The 15,768-nt window shown below is 51.3% G+C and overlaps 3 protein-coding genes across 3 annotated transcripts; 2 read left to right on the top strand and 1 right to left on the bottom strand.

Annotated features, from left to right (window-relative positions):
* Positions 1-1,384: 1,384 nt before the first annotated feature.
* Positions 1,385-3,039, top strand: BCR38DRAFT_356867 (uncharacterized protein; the record flags this gene model as incomplete). The annotated part of the gene is made up of 3 exons (XM_040857057.1): positions 1,385-1,493; positions 1,548-2,154; positions 2,244-3,039. 3 exons carry the CDS (start codon positions 1,385-1,387, stop codon positions 3,037-3,039), a joined length of 1,512 nt encoding a protein of 503 aa, XP_040709593.1.
* A 760-nt stretch (positions 3,040-3,799) lies between these two features.
* Positions 3,800-8,331, bottom strand: BCR38DRAFT_461966 (uncharacterized protein; the record flags this gene model as incomplete). Its single annotated transcript, XM_040862588.1, has 3 exons — positions 3,800-3,886; positions 3,940-7,799; positions 8,115-8,331. 3 exons carry the CDS (start codon positions 8,329-8,331, stop codon positions 3,800-3,802), a joined length of 4,164 nt encoding a protein of 1,387 aa, XP_040709594.1.
* Positions 8,332-14,335: 6,004 nt separating this feature from the next.
* BCR38DRAFT_461967 (uncharacterized protein) lies at positions 14,336-15,250 on the top strand (the record flags this gene model as incomplete). Its single annotated transcript, XM_040862589.1, has 3 exons — positions 14,336-14,580; positions 14,637-14,933; positions 15,004-15,250. The coding sequence occupies 3 exons, from the start codon at positions 14,336-14,338 to the stop codon at positions 15,248-15,250; spliced, it is 789 nt and encodes a 262-aa protein (XP_040709595.1).
* Positions 15,251-15,768: the final 518 nt, after the last annotated feature.

The following is a 15,768-nucleotide window of genomic DNA, read 5'->3' on the forward strand; positions in this document are numbered from 1 at the left end:
TTCCCCTCGTTTTCGGTCTATGAAGGGTACTCATACCCTTGTCGAAGGAAACCGGTACTTAACCTCTCACACAATTTGAATGCGTTGACCAGTCGCTTGAAATGGGGTATCTCATCCGCTGACAAATCTCACGATACCCATGCCTGGAGAGGTGACTTTCTTCTGATAAAGACATGCGATAGCAGCTCTCGGGGTTATGGTTGATGAACCAATGACAGAGAATTGTAGAGAAGGGAAGTTCCGCCCGGGTATACACTACTTGCACGTTATCGCTTCGAAGCCGGGCCGACGGAAACACGTTACCCGGCCCGGTATTGAAGAATTGTGAAATTTCAAGCAAGGCAAAACATCCAGACACTAGTCGAACTGACAAGTATCTCTGACTAAGCTCTCCAAAGCGTACATTTTGTCGAAACCTTGTGTGGGGTTTTATGTGCGCATACTATACTCCGAATGTTTACTTCTTCAGTCGCCCCCGCCTTCTACTTCAACTGCCATCTGAATATGGGTTAGCGCAAGCTGTTCGTGAAGACGGCGATCTAGAGTCCACCAGTCAACGTGTCCGTTGTTGATTCGTCCTAGTAGGCGATCTATCTCTAATGTGGCATCGTCGTTGTCGCCTCGGTATCCTTGTGGCCTCGTTGCTTTCCTTAACTAACGCTGGCGTCCTTCGCACGGCCCGGCCTCTTCCTCGGGTGAAAGCCTTGACTGCCTTGCCGTTGAGAGTTCCCACTTCACGCCGCTACTACTTCAAGCGAGGTCATCCCACCAGTCGGAGCTTTTTCTCTGATCTACGATTTTGAAAGGAGGGACACTGGTTACTTGCAGGTGTCCGGCACTAAGTCCATCCAACTAGTGGCGGATCGGTGCATAGAATCGTGGGGTAGGACGCAGCTACCATTCATACCGAAACTGCCTGCTGAGTAGAAGGGAATCCGCCTTTTCAGGCATCAAATTGCAACGGAAGAGCGAAGGCCTCTCGTGAGAAAAGAAACTGGACGGCTTGGGTTTGTCGGTTGACCAGTTTTCTCCATGAGAAGCTAAAAGCATACTCATTCTCTCGCGGGTCTAATGACGAGCCTTTGGTAGATTTTTCCGGGATTACACTTGAGGCATCTTGTACTCACTGCTTACTGGCTCGCTATATCCAATAATCGGTGGCACTATGGCATCGTTTCGTACTAATGATGTGCGGTTGCTGTATAAAGGTAGCCTTGGATTCCGCGACCATGAGAACAATGTTAGCCTCACAGCAATTTACAGGCTGCCACCATCTCCTGAATAATCATCGTTTGATTTGAAGACACTTGGTGGTTGAAGGTAGATCGCGGCCATGCACTTTTTAAGCATCTTCCTGGCGTTGGCCGCCAGGGTGGCCGGGCAGATGCGCCACTTGGTCGTCAGCATTACTGCCGATGCCATCAGCGCGGGTGCCCCCTTTGAAGGCTTTGTGAGCTTCTCTATCGAACTCTCATCGTTTCCGGACTATGCTGGTATGTGGGCATGAGCTGTTGTGGCTTTGCACCGTATTGAAATGTATCATATAGGCAACCTAAGCAGTCCAAACAAGTACTCGGACATCCTTCTCGACAATATCGGGGCATTACAAGGAACCAAGCCTTACATACGAGTGGGAGGAAACACACAAGACTATGCGATCTACAATGCCAATCTCGAGGTTGGCTTGAACGGGACGATCAACCCGAACAGATCGACCCTCTACCCAACCACGATAGAAATAGGCCCCGCCTTCTTTGAGTCATACCAGACCTGGACTAACGTCAAGTTCTCTCATGGCTTCAACATGGGCGGAAACAAAGATCCCAGAGTATGGGATACGCTGATCCAGACCGTGCCCCTGGCTTGCAAGGCCCTGGGCAACAAGCTGCATGTGTGGGAATACGGCAACGAGCCCGATTACTTCGCCGGTGGCGTCCGACCATCTACCTACAACGAGACGACGTATGTCCAGGACTGGCTCAACGGCACCCGGACCATCAGAACGCTGCTGAGCAAGGCTTGCCCGGATATGCTCAGTAGCTATGGATACATGGCTCCCTCCTTGGCAGGGATCAACAACCACCTCAAGGCCCCGGTCATTTGGGCTGCTGGACTTAACGCCGAGAAGGTCGTCAGATTGGACGCATCCCACCAGTAAGTGAACATGATACCCCTTACCTCCCTTCCCTGTTGCCCAGAGCCCTTTTCAAAGAATTTCCCGTTCAACTCCTCCGAAAAAAAAGCTACATAAGCGATGCCCGCACCCTCGGCGTGACCCTCCAGGGAACCCTCTTGAACCACAACCGCACCAAGCACGACGTCGATCTCTACGCCGCGCAATGGTCCGCCATCGATCCGGGCGTCCCCGCCATCTTCGGTGAAACCAACTCACTCTCCAACGGCGGGCGCCCGGGTCTATCAAACACGTTCGGCGCCGCGCTTTGGGGCATCGACTTCAATCTGTACTGTGCCTCGGCCAACGTGTCACGCGTCCACATGCAGATGGGCACCAACTTCAACTACCAGTCCTGGCAGCCGGTCGATACTAGCGTCACGACGAAGGGGACTAAGGCCCCCTACTACGGCAACATCGCCGTTGCCGCCTTTCTGGGGAACCTAAAGACCACGCCCGTCCGAATCGCGAATATCGTCCTCGGCGGCGGGGGCGCCGCGACAGAGGCGGCGTATGCGGCGTATGTAAATAATGTGCTGAAGCGGATTATGGTGGTAAACATGAATGAGTACAACTACACTGCCAATGGAACGGGACGTGGGTTAAACATAACGCCGAGGCCGGTTAGAACGTATAGTTTTGATGTGGGAACAGGGGTTACGAAGGCGACGGTGCAGAGGTTGTATGCGAATGGGAGTGATGCCATCTCGGGGATTACGTGGGATGGGTGGAGTTACAACTACGAGCTCAATGGGGGGCGGCCGGTGAGGTTAAGTAATGTCACCGTGGGAGAGTTGGTGGTGGTCACGAATGGGATTGTGGAGGTTGGGGTTGCGGATTCATCGGCAGTGGTTTTGAATTTCTGATACGTGATTTCTTATGAAAAGGGGTTGGCCAGGTGGGAACTTGAATGTGTATAGGCTGGAGCGATCAGTATCGTCGGTAAATATGTGCGTAGTTCTGCAAATAAGTAGATACCATACGTTGGCCGAGTTGGGAAAACAACTATTGAATACTGCTAATGTAACTGGCTGAATGGCAAGGAGTCATCTCCCCAAAGTGGCCACCACCAAATCGGGTAGGATTGGCGCTAATGTAAAGCCTTCTTCGCAGGGCCTCAACTAACCTCAAGCAGCACATGTACACGTGGTGTGGACGGGTATGAACAGTAATCAGGCTGGATATCATATCATGCTTCCTCTGCTATCTCAGGCGGACAGTACTGTGCCCCTTCTGCAATCGAATTCTACCGGTTTTCTGCCCAATCCGGTATGCGCCTGTCTCCCAAACATGATTCTATTCCCATGCGAAATGCCATTGCCGTTGGCATCCCCACCCCTTGACAGAACTCCATTTTGGTCCCTTGAGCTGTGAACCCCGATCCGGCTCTTTATGGTCTTTCCTTCCGTTCCAAACGCCTGCCAATAGTGTAATTAAAAATAAGTTGTGTTCTCGTGCGGGTATGCCATTTTATGGATGTACAATTTGACGGCAACAAGTGGTTGGGACTCATCCCAGACACAGATCCAAGTATTTGTGTCTGGGTGTGTGGCTAAGTTGGCAGAGAATATAGCTACTGCTCTGACTGCCGCCCTAGCTAATTCTCCCATAATCACGTATTCGCTGTCACGTGTGTCCACCAGACTTGGCTACTACCTCTTCCATTTTGAGGATCAGGTCCGGGATGCGGAACGGCTTAGAGATGACATCGTCCTAGAAGATAGGTGAGCAATAACCAACGTCGTGACAGAGGAATGATAGCTTACGACTCCGGCCGCCTTCGCATCTTCAATCTGCTCTGGCCGCGCGTAAGCGGTTACTGCAAGGATCGGAAGGTGCGTGGTGATGGTTCCCGCTGCCTCAAACTCCCGAATCTTCCTAGCACATGTCATTCCATCCATTGTCGGCATTTCCAAATCCATGAGTATCACTTGGATCCGCTCGCTCGTTGCCTCCTGACCCAACCAATGTCTCGATCTCCTCAGCACTTCCAACGCCTCGCCTCCGTGATTAAGCACTTGAGTGTTGAAGCCGCTATTGATCAGTTGTTTATTAAGCACCCTTTGGTTCACGACGTTGTCTTCCACAATGAGGACGTTGAACACCCGCCTTCCGGGGGGTGCTGCAGGTTGAACCCGTATGGGTTTTGCGTCGGACGCGTTACTACGATAGCTTGTCGCCGGCTTCAGACTCTCTATCGTTGTCGACGACCCGGGAGCTCGGGTTAATTGCGGGGCAGCTGCCATGGCATGGGTGTCTGTAGGTCCCTGCGATTTGCGGCTGGCGATGTAGAAAGAAAACGTGCTTCCGATGCCCTTTTGTGAGTTTTTCGAGACTCCGATTTGACCCCCCTGCAACTCGGTCAATATTCGCGAAATGAACAGACCCAACCCTGACCCGCCGTATTGTACGTGTGTCCTCGGCGTGGCTTGTGAGAACCGCTGGAATAGAAGCTTCCTTTCTTCTGGATCTAACCCTCGTCCTGAGTCTTGCACACTAAAGTGTAGGTTGATCTTGTCGAGATGACCCCACTCTTCACCGTCGGTGAGATCTTCTCTGTCCGGACGATCGCTTGGAAAGAAAATAATTTCGGAGTCAGTTCTTTCCGAAATATCCCTAGAAGCATCTATAGTGACAACGATGGATCTTTGCGGCCGCGAGTGGGTAAATTTTATGGCATTGGTCAACAGATTGATTAAGACCTGCATAAGTCGAGAAGGGTCCAGCTTGACCCAGTCAATACCCATGTCGATGTATCGGTTCTTGACTTGGAATTTTAGCTGAATGCCGTTCGCATTCAACTCTCCTTCAAACATCTTGAGCACGCGCTGGACGACGGCAAGTGGCTGCACGTCAATGGGCGTAACGAGAAGCAACTGTGAGTCAAGCTTCGACAGCGTGAGAACATCGTCGACAATCCTCTTCTGGTGATTAGCGCAGAGGGTGATTGTGTTAGCTGCCTCGAGACAGCTGTCCAGAGCAAGCCTCAAGTTTGCGGCCTCCGAGTTGTAGTCCTCCCTCGACCGATACTTGGCCGAAGTACCGGCAATCTCATCAGCGCACTGGAGTATAGCACTTAAAGGATTTCGAATCTCGTGCGAAGTGACATCGATATAGCGCTCCTGTTGTCGCTTCAACTCGACTGCTTCTTCGCGACGCAACTTTTGTATGTGCTCGGCCAGCTTCACCTGTGCAATGCTCGTTATGCAGCCAAAAATTCCCTTGATGCCGCCTTCATCATCCTTTTCGGGATAAACGCTCATCATGACCCAATTCGCTATCATTTCCCCGTCGTTCTCGCGGAAGGACTTGAAACGAAACTCATGGGTTATTGCGACCTTCTGGTTGAGGAGCCTGTGCCAGACTTGTTCCAGCGCCGGTCGGTCTTCATCGTTGACGCTGTCCATCCAGGAGTTGACGTTATACTCAGATCTAGGGCGGTGCTGGGAAATCTCCCACCACATGTCATTGCAATAGTTAATAAGACCCATGTGATTGGCGATGAACATGCCGACAGGGGCGAACTCGGCCATCCTGGTGAATTTGAGCTCGGATTCTTCCACTTCCTGAGTACGGATGTGCAATTGTTTAGTAAGTTCCTGACGATCTAGAGCTGCGAGGCGAGCGGCTCTCTGACCTCTGCGAATTTCTTCCTCGAATAGTACAACCGAGGCCATCGATGTGGCAAGTTGTCTCGAGAGCAAGTTAATGAAGAGTTGATAGTCGGAATCGAAGGGCCTTCGCGGATTGAGACCCATGATGATGAATCCGACCACACTTTCACCGCCGGTTGTTGGTTGAACCGGGAAAATAGCAGCAGAGTGACAACCGCCTTGGCCTCTGAACTCAAACCCGTCCATGATGTCTTCGGCCAGCGTCCCATCAGCTTTGGACAGGATGATGGGCACACCATGCTGGGCCATGCTATTCCTCATATGCTGAGCAAATCCTTGATCGTTGCTTTTCAAGTCCACGGGGGTGGTCAAACAGTGGTGCCCAGAGGGTACACCTATAGAGCCTTCCAGTACTAATTGAGGTAGATGTGTTATTGATCCGGAGTGCATAGATGACATGTCGCTACTTTCTGAGTCATCGGAGAGAACGGAAAACACCAATGCGAAAGGTACATCCTCTTCGTTGTACTCGAGACCCTTCTGAACTTGGCTCCAGAAACTCTTCACGTCTCGGGCCAGGGACGTCTTCTCGCCAATCTCACATAACGTGAGCATCCTTCGCTCGCCGACACGCCTCTGAGTATGCTCCCAAGCCGGATTGTACAGTCCAACGACGCTGCCATCATCACCGACAAGAGGGACTATCGACCACGAAAAAAAAGTCTCTTCGTCGAATCCGTACCGGTTGACGATGAGCCGATCATCGTTCTTCATAGTTGCCTGTCCCGATTGCCAAGCACTATCAAACACAGGGGCAATTGAAGACCAAATCTCGCCCCAGGCGTCCTTGTAACTCTGACCCATGAGTTGCGGATGCTTTTGCCCTGCCATTGGGACGTATGCTTCATTATAGATGGTAATGTACTCAGGACCCCAATACATCGCTGCCGGGTGCGGCGAGGCCATGACCATGTTTGCCATTGCACGTAGATCCGCAGACCAGTGTTCGATGGGGCCCAGGGTAGTAGACGCCCAGTCCCGCGTGCGAGCAAAACGAATGTGGTCCGGAAGATCTTCGGTCAGGGGAATGCGAGTCCAATCATAAGAAGGCTGGAGAAGTGGGAGCGAGGCGCTGTCAGAGATGAGGTCGCTATTGTGACCAAAAGTCATGGGATCGCCGACGTCACTACCGATCAAAGAATGCGGGCCCGGCTCTTCCACGTCTACTTGCGCCCCAACGAGCCCAAAATAATCGCGACTATCCGGGATCACAATATCACTTGGTGTATAGGGCTGGTTGTTTGGCGTGTTGCCATGAGCACGAGACTCCACACTGACATCCCTCTCCAGCTGCGGTTCCGGCGAAGTACGGGCGATCGAGGCCGCACTCCGGTTCGCACTGATGAACCGGAAGCGGTTTCTGAGAACCGAGCAGGTCCAATCCATCCCACCATAGTGAAAGGAGGGTAAGAAGACATCGAGCCCGTCCGCTTGGCTCCTGGCATTCCGGACCCATGCTTTGAAGGCATCAAACTCGTTATGAGCATCCACGTCGGCTGTGTCTTCAAGGCCCCCAGAGATTAAGTGACGAATACTGTCGGATGCTTGGAGTCTTGGATTGATGTAAATAATGGCGAAAGGCGACCCCGGCGTTGTATTGACGCTGTTAGCTCCGTCAACGATGAACGTTGGTCGGTCATCTCTCTCCAGCAATTCCAGAACGCCAACACCCTGGAGAAGTTGCAACCCTGATGAGGACTGAGCTGCTTCTGAATTTTTTCCCAAGTTCAAAGCATCCAACGAGGTCCAGCTTGTCGGGGTACTCGAGGACCTCGCTGGACTTGCCGAGGAGACTGTACCCCTCGCTAGTTTGAGGGTCGTGACATCAGAGCTGTTGGCATCCCGTACGCTTCTCAACATGGCAGCTTCCGAGCCTGAGAAGGTCGGAGGCCGCGATACGAGCTTCTGCGAGGTGGAGAAGAAGAGCGGCGAATTGATGTCGGGTTTTGCTGCTGTGGAGGGTATCGAGAAGGCGCTCAGGTCGATGTTGCGAGGGGCAAAGTTCTGGCGGCGTTTCTTCAAAGGCGACCAGATACCCGGCTGCGCTTGTGGGATTTCTTCCTGGTCCAATGACCGCTTTCCAAGGGTCGTTGCCGTTGCGGTTTGCGACGGATCTGTTGCGGTGGTAGGGCTGGTACTGGACTGTCGCGTGCTGTCGGTTGCGATGCGAACCGTATGGTCCCCGAGGAAGTGTGTTCTATGCGCTGGTGTTGTTGCACTCAGTCCATAGCAACTGATTTCGGAGGACCACTGCTGTGGAGTCGCACGGGTGTTTGAGGCCGCAGCCTCGACGTATATGTCCTTTGTGTACGTGGTGGCCTCCGACAAAGGGCTTGGAACCACGGGTGCAGAGTCGGCGACGGTCGAGCTTATGATGGAATCACCTCGGGTGCAATTCGTGGGGGAATCGATGAGGGAAGGCGATGCGGCTACGTCCCCTCGGTTCGCATAGAAACCAATACTCTGGCTGTTTTGAAAAGTCATGAGGAGCCTTTTGTCTTAGCATGTCAAATTCAAAATTCCACAATTCCACAGCCTAGCTAGCGCCTGCTTTAGAAAAGACTGGAGGGTCTTCAGGTATCCTCCATTGACGAAACCGGCCCAAAGACAAATGAGGTCGGCCCTGCAGACGGCGCATCAAATGGATTGCAACCTCAGGCGGCACGGACGGTACAGCGCAGTGCAGTGCAGTTGGTGAGTGCAAGTGCAGAAAGCTCCACGAAACTAGGACGAGCTCTGCTCCTGGTGTGATTCGATTCGATTCGAGTAGAATAGGCCAGTAACAGAAGTTGTTGAAGCTTGAACACGGGAACGAATAGTTGCAATATGGGGACAGGACAAGCACTACAGTAATTCTTCTAAAGGTTTTGGCGGCTTTGGCAAGGAACAAGTACCGTACCGAATGAGAATGGGGATGCAAGGATTCGAAGGTCTTCAGATGTTCCAGGCCCTCGAAGCTCCTTGCAAAAAAAGTCCATGGGTGGTTCGGATGGTCAAGTACTAGCATCAAATAGGCCCGGCGCTGAGAACGCAGGGATATAAGGGAAACTTCAGTTCATTGATCAGCGCCCATGGCTGACTTCCTTCGTCTAACTAACCGCATTGACCACCTTTTTGCATGCACCCCCATTTTGCAGGGTCTAACTGAATCAACCTAAATACTTCGTCCATATTATTTATATACAGAACATACTTAATTTAAGTGTCCGAAGACTTAGATATATTCTTTCGAGCCCTCTTTTTAGGAGGGAACCTTCCTTCGAGAAAAGTATCAATTTCTAACTGCTTATCCGGTAAAATAGGCCGTATTCGCTTATTTCGCTTGTCCTGGGCTGTTCGGATCGCTGATAAGTTAACGAATACTTTATTCGGGTCGGGCTCGACGGGCTAGCGTATATCTGGAGCGTATTTATCGAGTTCTTTATATAGTTGCTCGTTTTCGATACGTAACTTGGCATTCTCGGCGGCCTGGAGTGTAAGGGCCTTGCCCGCCTTGCCTACTAGGGTACGAATCTTACGAGATACCCCGTCCTCGGCTTTCTCTATCGACTGTAGTTGGCTAGATAGTTACTGCGCTTTCTGAGGAGTAAAAGTAACTAAAGGTGGTGATATATGAGGCGGAGGATCACAAGATACGTCGACTAGTCCTTCGGAGCCTAGGGGCCATATACCAGTCTGTCACAGCGCTGATGATTACAGAGCCACATAGTGCTGTATATAGCAGTTAGTGGGACCAAATGTCAGTATCACTGACAATTTTAGATCTTTTGGTCTATTGGCCTAGGGGCTTGGTCCTCCTCTGGTGACAATTATGTCAGTGTTAACGGTGTACGGGTGTCGGCCCTCGTCATAGACGAGAGGGTTCGAATCATGGTTGTGCAGCCATATGCGAGACGGTCGACAAGCAGGCATACCGAGGCATGATCAGGTATGGCCTAGCAGACTGTGGCCGTGCGCGACAGCGGCAACTACCTCGTAAAGTATGCTGACAAGTGCGGGGTTATACACATGTGACGGTAGTCTGCTATGTGTGTGCCTTGTGCTGGGGGTCTTAATGACTGATACGATGTCCCTGCACTAGTAAAGGGAGACTCCCGTAGAGGGATGTTCCCGTAAGCCCGGATTGCCCGGAGAGGGTCCGTGAGGTTCAGAGTTCAAGTAGTGCTAACACGTCTATTAAAGAGTCTCGGGGTCGAGCCTTATAGACGGGGGGTAATTGTCACAGCGCTGGCGATTACAGAGCCACATAGTGCTGTATATAGCAGTTAGTGGGACCAAATGTCAGTAACACTGACATTTTTAGATCTTTTGGTCTATTGGCCTAGGGGCTTGGTCCTCCTCTTGTGACAGTCTTCCGCCAGCCAGATTTAATATTTTCCGTAGTAAAGGCTCTCTCCGAGGCACGTAGATATGCTTCTAGCATACGTTGCTTGTAAATTGGGGCTGTAGCCTTGTAGGAAGCGTAAGCCCTGAGCTCTTGGCGGTAGTAGGTCTTCAAAGGTGAGAACGGCCTGACATCGCACGGCTGGGGATCGTCACTGCAGTGTGAGGGTAAATACAGCACGGCGACTCTATTCGAGTAGGCTTTCCACATAAATTCGGCATGAATATGTGTCTGGTGGCCGTCGAGGATAAGGAGTCGCCATTCGGTACCCCTAGGCTTCGTCTCGGGGAGAAAAACCTGATCTAACCACCTATTTGCGATAACTTTATTACTCCAGCCCTTACTCGTCGCGGTGTATTCCCACTCAGGGATATTTTGGTCTGGGAACCACTGTGCTTGGACTCTCTTGCCGGAAAATACGCAGACAGGTGTACCCCGTTGGGTATGCGAAATGTACTCTAACCAGGAGCACCACGATGAAGCGTCCGACTTTGATACGCGTACCCGGCGTGAATTAGACGTCCCAATAACCGTACCATGCCCAGATTCCCCCTCTTGGACACCTGTCTCATCCATATTATACTCGTTGTCGGGTTTGATAAGATACTTCGTACGTAAGCGTTCGAGGAGGGTGTAGAAGTCTCGGATCTTGTTCGAGTCGGACGCTCTAACTCGGCTAGCATCTACGACGCGCCCAATTTTGGTACGTATCTGTGGATGGCGGCTAACGAAGTGATCCACCCAGTGTTGGCCGAGTGTATTGTTATCCCCTTGAGCAAGGAGGATTTCGGCAGCGAAGTCGGCCCCATAACGCTTGCTAGGAGCCCGTCCACACACTTCTTCGTGTAGAATCCAGTTCACGATAACCTCCTCTTGCTCTGGAGTCAACTTTTGTTGCCTGGAGGCCGCGTCGCGATGCGAATTACCGTGACGAATACGGTAGGACAGTGTAGTCCCCTTGATACCGTATCGATGAGCTGCTACGGCCTGGGAAGAGCCCTGACGGACAAGCTCTTTAGCGCGTTCGATTCGTTGCTCAAAATCGTCCAGACTATTCTCCACTGAATTAGCCATTTTGTACGTAGATAGGGAGCAATTGCGAGGTAAATTGTGAGACGTCGTGTTGTTGAGGCGTAGAAATTCCCTGCAAAATGGGGGTGCATGCAAAAAGGTGGTCAATGCGGTTAACTAATAAATAAGCGCGGGGCTTTTTGACTTTGTAGCTGTTAATCCGACATCGCCCAGTCTGTGACATGAAGACAACGGAATTACTTCGTGGAGAGAGAGAGAGAGAGAGCTCTGTTACCGCACTACTCTGCAAGTACAAGTACTACCGACGACTCAAGAGCCTGACACCTGCAAGCCCACTTATCACCCACTCCACAGTCTCAGACTTTCCGGGTCTTTAGCATGCTGGTAGTAAGTGACCATGGACACTATTTCACGTCAGCCATTGACGAAATCTCCAACCCCACTGCTAGCCTGCGGTGTTGGCCGACCATTGGAATCCACGACAACGGGATGAGACCCTGACGCATCTCTCATCTTTTCGTCCAGCATCGCTAGTAGAGTCATAGCGTGCTACTTTAAGTAATGTGGCGTACGCAGTCCGGTATCTTGAAAGGTGCCGATCTCTTGCCGACCCGTCTACACTGAATTCGCATAATACCATATAGGAATCTGAGAAACCGATATTGCGGGAAAGAGCTCGCAACCTTTTCTCAAACGTGCTCCAAACATGCGCAACCACGAGTCATTCCGGCTTCCCAGGGCTGGCAATGTACGTGGTAACGGATTGAGATACATCTTACGTCCTGTTCATTACGAAGCTCATGGCGATGCGTTATTCATCTCATTGTTACATATTTTCATTTTTTGCCCAATCGTCGATCCTGGAGGTCTAGACCGGTCGATTTGGGACTAAGCGCAGCCGGTTGCTCTTTACGATGCCGGAACCACACAAACCCCGACTTCTGGTCGTGATCTTCATTGTGTTTGCGCAGCTTCGCCCTTCCGTGCGCTTCTCACTGCATTCGTCTACGGCGCGATGGCGCAAACTCAGACGACGAACATGTATCCATAATTTGATGGTCATTGTCGGATGTCTCAAACACAGAGACGCTGGAATGTGTGGAATTCCACATTGCACTTAACCGCTTACCCTACAGCAGAAGTATCGTGTTGTTACAACGTTTAGAGGCGCGGTCCCTTCCCGAGGCCGTCTCGGCAAGCTCAATCTAGATTGAAGACTCGCCATGACGGACCAACGATCCGAGACGATTGCAACTTTTATTGCGAGGTCCGTGTTTCGGATTATCATCAAAGTTCCCCCCATCATGACCCTGGCAAACGGAGGGCCCGGGTTCTGAAGATGAACGCTACAGAAGCCTCCGACATGAGCGGAGGTGTGCAGTCCACGCAAAACGTGCTCACTATGCGGACGAACCCAGGCGGTGACAACGGGACAGGCGTTGTTGCGCAACTATCTCGAATACTACAATGTACTGCATTGCTGTAGATTTTATCTGCTGTGTTTGCTGTCGTTGTAAACCATTTGGCCCTGGTCAAAGTATTACCTAGAATTCGGGTGGCGTGGACGAACTGGATTATCATACGATGGTCAATTGTTGATTTTAGACGGTGGCCAATAGATCAGTTCTTACTGTATTGGCCTTAGTTAGCAAGTTGGTGAGGGATTCAATCCTCTATTGATGACTCTGCGTAGATCCTCTATTGATTGATCTATCTATCTGCTCTGTTGTGTCTTCTGTGTAGCTATTTTATCTATGAGGAAGGGTTTTGACCCCACTAGTGCAATTGCCGCTACACCGCCTTCGGCCTAGGGCATAACCGTGGCGCTCAATCCCACAGTTGGTTGCTAAAGCAGAATAACAGTAACGGTCTTGATTCAAGGATTGGTCCGTGGTCCGTCTTAGTAATAGGATAGACGGACTACTATGTAACGAACTAGTTAGGTAGCATCGAATTGCAACCAACTGGTTAGTGCCGGCGGGCGCTGTGATCTGTGCATCGATCGCAGGAGTACTTGCTGTATTTTTGTTCACATGGAAGCCGCCCGAACCGAAACGTCGATCGGATCCGCTATCAGGGCTGCGATTCCCGTGTTTCGAGGTTAATCAACTGCTGAAGTGGGTGGTACAACGTCGTTAAACGTCGGAACGACCGTCGGAACGACGTCAGCTCTAGAGGCTGGAAGCGGAGAACAAATTGAAGCATGTGAAAGAAGGGTGGGATAATTTGGGGAAGCCCGAATTTCCAGTGAAGAGGGTATGCTCATCCCACCTAGATGCGCCGTTCAGAGTGTTTGTCCTGTTCACCACTGCTTTACAAGCTCTTCCCTAGGGTTGGACTTGTTGGCGGCCGTGATGTAGCAATTGTGTGCTGATCTCGTGCGAAAGAATCATGGCAGCGCTACGGCAGCGCTTGGAAAGAGGGGGTTGGAGTATTCGGGTCCAAAGACAACGACCAATAGACACCCCTGTGCAAGACGGAGAGCTGTCAAACTCCTCCCTCGCGTTATGGTTCACCGATTGGCTGCAACAATGGATTGTCTACCCTTTCGAGTCCAATCGGCATTGTGCGCCTCCATTTTGGCCAGTGGGTCGCGAGATCAGAAGCGCCCGCAACCAACCCTCAACTGTCCTCGCAGACTGGGCGCTTACAATCTGTCCCAATTCTTGAGCTCTGCCGGCCATCCTCTCTCATTGGCCTGGATTGGACTTGTCACCATGCAAGCTGTGATTGACCTGCAGCCCTTCTTCCGGGGGCCCTATTTGCCTTAAAGGATGGCTGACGGCCAACTCTGCCACCTTGGAATTCCTTTCCGTGTCAGATATGAGCTTCAATCACTCCTCGTCGACGTCGTGAATTATTGTCGATCATAAACACCGCGATTTATTGGCATCGTGGGCTGTCCAATGTGAGACGGAGCATCGATCTGTAGGCGGTCAGCGAACGACACAGAACTCGATTCACACCGAGTTTTGCGCCAGATAAACATATAGCCTCGTCACCGGCTGCGGGAATCCAGGAACCCGTTTCGAACACGACCAACTGCTGCTGCGGCACGCCGTTTCAGTGACCATGGGTTACAGAATACTGCACCGGAGTTGGAGGTCGATAAGGGCGATGTGGTTTGTCATGGTCGCAGAGTTGGCGGGGACTGTTGCTGTGCTAGTCTTGTTCGGCATTGCGCAGCCAGATCTCTTTCGCACTCAACTGTGGCAGGCTGGCGATGACCTCGGCTTCAACTCGAGTCCCAACATCATCCTCTATGCCTATGCCAATCACGATCCTTTGCCCAAAATTCCCTTTGTCTGGTCGCCAACGTACGTAACAAGAGCAAACATGGGCCGGAAGGCAGTGAAACTGATTGAAATGCCAGGTTGACCAACTTCAATGTCGCCATATCCGTAATCAGTCTTTTCGTCCTCATCACCAAGATGATTTGTGTCATTATGCATGTCTGGTTTCCATTGGTCGCCCTGTTCTTCAACGTTTCCCTTACGGCTCTGTATGCCACGAGTATCTACGGGCAAGCTGGGCCAGACTACGTGAACCCCGACCGTCCCAGCCCCGTCGCGTGGTACATCGCCAAGTCTTGCGATGTCGCTGCCAACCAAAGCGTGCAGAAGTCGTGCAAAACGGCAAAGGGTACTTTCGCCATCACTGTGATAATGATGTAAGTTGCTGCCTTGCTGTCATTCCACGCGGGCCCTTTAAAGACGATGAAACAACTAACCGACATCCAGGTCTATCTACCTCGTGAACCTGGGCCTGACCATCTGGGCCCTGCTTCCCAGCGCAAACGACAAGAAGAGCAACAATGCTGACTCTGATGACGAGGAGTCTTCGCCATCGAGCTTCACGAAGAACGACAAGTGGGAAATGCACGGCATGCCGCAGACTCCGAGAACGGGGTCTGTACCATTTACACCACGCACCATGGCATTTAATGCACTGGAGAGGAAACTACCCTTGAGGTCACAGTACGCGTAAGGAGCTACTTGAAGCGGATGTTTCATATGGATGAGACTGGATTGTATGCAGGGCCGGATGGAAGTCATTTACCCGGGGAAAGGAAGGAGTTGCGGAGCCATCTTTGGGACGGATACCACAGAGTGGATGGATATACTACGTGCTCAAAGAGCAACCATGATCACTCTACTAACCAAACATATGACGCGAAACATATGTGGCGAATGACGGAGAACAACGGGTTGGAACCACCTCACTGTAAATTACGAAACATATTACTACTAGCGTACTTAGGTACGTCGGGAAATCCGAGGGACCATGATCATATCCTAGGCATTCGTGACTGACCTTATGACTTCCGTCACGAACAGCAAAGCCTCCGATCTGTAGGATTATGCGTACATTTTCAAACGTCACAGTCATACTAATTGACTATTCCCATATTTCCAAGCTAAGCAAACGTTTGCCAGTTGTGTGTGTGGGCAACTATTTCACGCGATCACGTAAGGCTTCATTGAAAGCTGTTAGGAATCATTGGG

Source organism: Pseudomassariella vexata (genome assembly GCF_002105095.1).
Source record: "Pseudomassariella vexata strain CBS 129021 chromosome Unknown BCR38scaffold_27, whole genome shotgun sequence".
Lineage (NCBI taxonomy): Eukaryota > Fungi > Ascomycota > Sordariomycetes > Amphisphaeriales > Pseudomassariaceae > Pseudomassariella > Pseudomassariella vexata.